Raw genomic sequence first — 6000 nt, 5'->3', positions numbered from 1 at the left:
GATCGGGGTTTTAGCTCGCAGCAAAATACAATTTTTCTTTTTATTCACAACAAAGTTTTAAACATAGCAGTTGATGAATGTCAATTTGCATAAACTGAGACCGTTCTCCGAAATGATCTGTTTGGCGAATTGAGCAACACACTCTTAGAAAAAAGATGAAATTTACGCTTGACGTAAGTTCAAGCATGCCGTAATGTCTTCGGTGATGGCACAATATTACATTTACTAACATGTAAAAATAAATTTAGCTTCTGTATCGATGTAAACTTATTGTGAAGTAAATGATATGACTTATCTTTACATGCTTTGAATTGTGAATGTAAGCGATTTGCGGTGCTCCTATTATGTGCATCTATCAATATGCAATTTTTTCCAAGTGTGTACACACTTCGAAAAAATCCTACGATTTTACATCTTATAAGACGTACATCATGGAGCGTCACAGTTCACGCTTATTTACGTGCTAAAACATGTAGAATTCTGAGTGATTGTTGCAAATTCAATGACACCAAATTCATTAAAATGGATCAAATAAATACTGATAGCGAGCGCCGCGACTTGAACCGAAAATCACTCGATTGCAAATTACGTCCATTAATCGACTGAGCCACAGAAGCACACATCTGCTTGGCTGGAAAAGGGTAACACATGGATCAATAAGTCCCGAGACTAAAGCAGTAACCACGTCTTTCTAGAGTACTAACCTTTGCTTGAAACGGGTCAAAATTTTAAGTCGATCCGACCAGAAACAGCTGAGTTAGGTTGGAGTAAAGTCGTTTTGTAGTTTGTTTAAAAAATGGAAAAAAACCGAGTTTCGTGTTTTGATAGAACATTGTTTTTTAATGGGTAAAAACACCGTGCAAGCGAAACAATGGATTGAAAAATGTTATCCGGACTCTTGTCCATCAAAAGCAACGATTTGTCGGTGGTTCGCCGAGTTTAAACGTGGTCGTACCGACACAAATGACGCGGAACGCTCGGGTAGACCTGTGGAAGCCGTTACACCGGAAAATGTGAGTGAAGTGACAAAAATTATAATGAAAGATCGTAAAGTGAAGCTCCGTGAGATTGCTGAGATGACACAGATATCATATGGAAGTGTATTTACTATCCTTCATGAAAAATTGAGCATGAAAAAGGTTTTTTTTCCAAGTGGGTGCCGCGATTGAGACAATGCACCCTGCCACAAGTCGATGAAAACAATGGCGAAATTGAACGAATTCGGCTTTGATCTGCTTCCCCACTCCCCATACTCGCCAGATTTAGCCCCCAGTGACTACTGGCTCTTTGCTGATCTTAAAAAAATGCTCTAGAGAAAAAGATGTGGCTCAAATGAGGAGGTCATCGCTGAAACAGATGCTTATTTTGAAGCGAAAGATAAATTTTTTCATAAACATGGTATTGAAAAATTGGAAAAATCACCCTAAAAGGTATGTTGATGAATAAAAAACAATTTTGCAAAATAAATGTTGTTTCCATTGTCAGTCTCGGGACTTATTGATCCATGTGTTACTTTAGAATCACCAAATTTTCGCTGAGTGAAACTGATATCCAATGAGCACACACACACACACACACACACTGTCTACGACCACCCTGAAGCTACATCCCTTGTCAGGTAGTCGAATTCCACTACTTATTGTTCCCGATATACATAGCCTCAGTAGGTCAACTATGAAGCAGTGACGTCATCAATTCGCGATCGGATTCAATCAGTGATCAGATAAGGATGGAGAATGCTGGTCGTTACACTACCACATGCTCAGTCTTCGATTTTACGGTTGGAGTTCGATGGCCCTCGATCGGGCTTACATGTTGTATTAGAACCGTCCCGAATTGCGCTAGAGCAACAAGTAACCCCATGCGGGTAATTTTATACGTAGATTTAAGAAGATAAAATAAATGTTATGTAGTGTGTTAATTAAAATAAATTATGTGTTTTTTGGAGCAACGTATAGTGTGTAAATAAACTTTATACTAAACCCTAAGTGCATGTTCTTGGATTTGAGTTTTCGCCGGCTGGAAACCACGATGTTGGGAAGCTGAGTTTGTCCACGTTATTGCTATCGAAGTTCCTGGTAAGCGGAATACTCAGAAACCCGACATTTTGGTCCTTCGAACCGGATAAGGATCCGGACGGATTTTGGAAACTCGCAGTCGGTGCTAAGGGTATTCGACGCTTGGCTACCTTATTCTATTCAGCTCATACTGCCATTGTATCGGCAAATCGGATTCAAACAATTCGGCGAACAATGGAGTATCAATCATCTTGAATAAGGGCATTGTATCATTGTATATTGGAATTCATCTTAACACCGCGTTTGGCTTGGCGTCATTATGGTTTGGCGTCACTCGGATAAATGTGCATGAAAGACTACAACTATAATTCCTTGCTGCGTTCGGATGAAAAGGATTATTACGACGGTTACTTTTATCAGTTCGGAAGTATTTATTGGATCGTTCAACTGATTGGAACCTGAACAGGAGCAACATCCTGTTTTGTCGGGTAAATATTACGTGTTCAGGTATATGTCCGGTCGAAGTTTGCATGCTGTAATACTAACGATTTTTTTCGATGCCTGGAACAATCTACTACACACTGCTGGAGCGAGCCACATTTGCAAGCATCAGCCATAGCTAAGGGTTGATTGGAAGCAGCACCACCGTCTGCATGTTAACAGCAGCGTTTTGCATGATGTAACCTGGAAGCGTCAAAATATTTTCTCCACGTTAGTGCATGAACAGTATATGACCACCGATGTCTAGGTTTCAGAGAAATGCACAATTAGTGATTTTATTTTTTGTACTTTCGACTGTATCTTACCGAGCCCTGACAAACGTTGTTGAATTGCGTTTATTGAGCGTACTTTTGGTCATTGAAACAGCTTCAGTTGGATCCGTTATTAGTTTTGTGTGGTGAGTGACCGCAGTATATGCCCAGCCGAAGCTGGCCTTTCTCTTGGTACTACATATTCGTTTTCTCATCACCTTGCCGTATCTTGTCTGACCCGGGCTACTGTATGAACGGAGAGCCATGCCAGCAGCAACAACATCAACCACAAAGAAGCCACCGTCGCTGAAACTGCTGACTACCAAGTTGTAGGATGTTCAATCTTCGTTCGACGATATTTGGAATTTCGTAGAAGACTTCAAGGAAGACGCAACTAATACCCAGATAGAAAGATAGCTAAAATCACACGACGATTATGTGGCGAAAGGTGACGACTATGAAGACCAGAGGTTGGATTTCAGCGATCGATATTACAAGGCTAAATCATTTTTAATGGATCGAACCAAGGAGAGGCAAGACACTCCTGTCATGGAACAATCGATGCGAGTTGGTGATACGACGATGCAAGGTGTGGACCACGTGCGGCTACCGCAAATAAAACTACAAACCTTCAACGGAGATATCGACGAGTGGTTAGGCTTTCGAGATCTCTTCACCTCACTTATTCATTGGAAGACCGACTTGCCAGAGGTGGAAAAGTTTCACTACCTGAAGGGGTGTTTGCAGGGTGAGCCTAAGGCTCTAATTGAGTCACTACAAATAACTCGCGCTAATTACCAGGTGGCGTGGGAAATGCTGTTAAAGCGTTATAATAACAGCAAGCAGTTGAAGAAGCGTCAAATCCAATCGCTGTTCAAATTGCCCAGTTTAACAAGGGAATCGGTTACCGATCTTCATTCGTTATTGGAAGGTTTCCAGAGAATAGTTCAGACGCTTGATCAAATCGTACAGCCTAACGATTATAAGGATCTGTTGCTGATAAACTTACTTTCGGTTCGGCTAGATCCAGTTACACGTAGAGGATGGGAGGAACATTCTTCAATTAGAGACCAGGATTCATTAACAGATTTAACGGAGTTTCTTCATCGGAGGATACAAATATTGGAGTCGCTACCACCTAGATCCGCTGACACTAGGGGTGGTCAGCTATAACAGCCAGGGAAGCAGAAACCATTCACAGTCAAAAATAGTTTCAACACGGTTCAGTTAACAAACAATAATTGCGTGGCGTGCAATGCCAGTCATCCACTCTATCAGTGCGTAAAATTCCAGGGAATGTCAGTTTCTGAGAGAGATAAATTGCTGCGTAACAACTCCCTCTGCCGAAATTGCTTTAGACAAGGACACCACGCAAAGGATTGCCAATCAAAATATTCCTGTCGCAACTGTAAGGGGCGCCACCATACGCTGGTTTGCTTCAGAAGGAGCGATAACTCCAAGAATTCATCGGGTAATCAATGTGGTAACATTTCCGTCTCAGAGGATAATCCGACGTTCACTACTCCGACCTCGTTATCATCTTCACAAGTAGCTAACATGGCAGCCTCAAAAATCTCATTGGTTGGAACCGCGCATCGTCAATCATCACAGGTTTTGCTGGCAACAGCAGTTGTAATAGTTGAAGATGATTGTGGTAATCAATTCCCTGCGCGCGCTCTACTTGACTCGGGGTCAGAGAGTAATTTTATAGCAGAGCGTTTAAGTCAACGTCTCAGGGTGGAACGAGATAAGGTGGATATCTCGATATTAGGAATTGGTCAGCGAACTAGTAAAGTGAAGCAGCGAATAAAGGCTACTGTGCTGTCACGAGTTTCGGATTTCTCCCGAACAATGAGTTTCTTGGTACTTCCCAAGGTGACAGTAAACTTACCAACTGTAACTATAAACAGTATTGGGTGGCCAATTCCTAAAGGGATTGAGTTGGCAGATCCGACCTTTATGGTATCTCAAGTAATTGACATCGTGTTAGGAATCGAATCGTTTTTTGAGTATTTCGAGACCGGTCAAAAAATTACTCTGGGAGAGCGTCTACCATCACTCAATGAATCTGTGTTTGGATGGGTTGTCTGCGGTGGTTCGTCGTTGCCTGAACAGACTTCAAATATTGTTTGCAATGTTTCTTCCACGCAAAGGTTAGAGGATTTGCTGACACGGTTTTGGAGCTGCGAAGAACTGGAATCCAGTAGAAATTACTCACCAGAAGAAGCGCGGTGTGAGCAGTTATTTAAAACCTCTGTTCAACGCGAAGCAGATGGTCGCTATACAGTTTCGTTACCAAAGAAGGATGGTGGATTGAAGCTACTAAATGATTCTCGGGACATCGCTCTCAGACGTCTCCAAGGCACGGAGCGTAGATTGGAAAGGGATGCTACGTTACGGCAACAATACGAAGCGTTCATGAGCGAATACCTTGAATTAGGTCATATGCAGAAGGTCGATACTTCAGTCCGAGAAACGGTTAAAAGGTGCTATCTGCCGCACCATCCGGTACTAAAGGAGGCTAGTACCACCACAAAGGTCAGGGTCGTATTCGACGCTTCTTGCAAAACGGCTTCAGGAGTGGCAGTAAACGATGTGTTACTGGTAGGTCCAGTAATACAAGAGGATCTTAGGTCGATCGAGACAAATAATGATGGTTGCTGATGTGGAAAAAATGTTCCGTCAAATCATTGCTAATCCGGAAGATCGACCACTACAATCGATTCTATGGCGCTCTTCGGCAAAAGACGAGATAGTAACCTATCAGCTGAGTACCGTCTAAACTTGATTTATGAAAGAATTTAACTGGCAATAATGTTTTAAAGAAAATGTTTCTAGGGGGACGGGTGTAGCGTAATAGGTAAGTCGATGCCTTTCACGCAGCCCACCTGGGTTCGATTCCCAACCCCGCACATAGGGTCAGAAAATTTGGCGAATGACCTTAAGGTTAAAACCTCTATAATCGAAACAAAAAAAGGAAATGTTTGAAAGCAATATTAAGAGCGTTTGTATGGTTTTATTCTAGTACCAATTGTTTTATTTGTACTACAGTTGTTAGACCGGTTTTTTAGAATCTTCTAGAAAACTATTACATTACTTCTCAAAAGAGGCACTAGTTATAGTTGTCACAAAACTAGTTGTGATTACAGAATCATTTACAAAAACGCATTCGAATTGTCACTTGGATTGTCATCCACTCACTAGTCAAACCACTTGCTTCGCTCACAGTC

The 6000-nt window shown here is 41.8% G+C and overlaps 2 protein-coding genes across 2 annotated transcripts; both read left to right on the top strand.

The window, feature by feature from the left end:
* The first annotated feature begins 3283 nt into the window (after nt 1-3283).
* On the top strand, nt 3284-3943 carry LOC131434335 (uncharacterized). The gene has a single exon (XM_058601002.1). It carries the CDS (start codon nt 3284-3286, stop codon nt 3941-3943), a length of 660 nt encoding a protein of 219 aa, XP_058456985.1.
* Nucleotides 3944-4327: 384 nt separating this feature from the next.
* LOC131434334 (uncharacterized) lies at nt 4328-5434 on the top strand. Its single transcript, XM_058601001.1, has one exon. It carries the CDS (start codon nt 4328-4330, stop codon nt 5432-5434), a length of 1107 nt encoding a protein of 368 aa, XP_058456984.1.
* Nucleotides 5435-6000: the final 566 nt, after the last annotated feature.

The sequence above is a fragment of the Malaya genurostris genome, chromosome 3 (assembly GCF_030247185.1).
Source record: "Malaya genurostris strain Urasoe2022 chromosome 3, Malgen_1.1, whole genome shotgun sequence".
NCBI classification, from domain to species: Eukaryota; Metazoa; Arthropoda; class Insecta; order Diptera; family Culicidae; genus Malaya; species Malaya genurostris.
This window is presented reverse-complemented; position numbering and strand designations above follow the sequence as displayed.

Bases quoted from the DNA above. Each gene is read 5' to 3' on its own strand.
- LOC131434335 (XM_058601002.1), top strand. From the start codon at position 3,284: ATGGATCGAACCAAGGAGAGGCAAGACACTCCTGTCATGGAACAATCG.
- LOC131434334 (XM_058601001.1), top strand. From the start codon at position 4,328: ATGGCAGCCTCAAAAATCTCATTGGTTGGAACCGCGCATCGTCAATCA.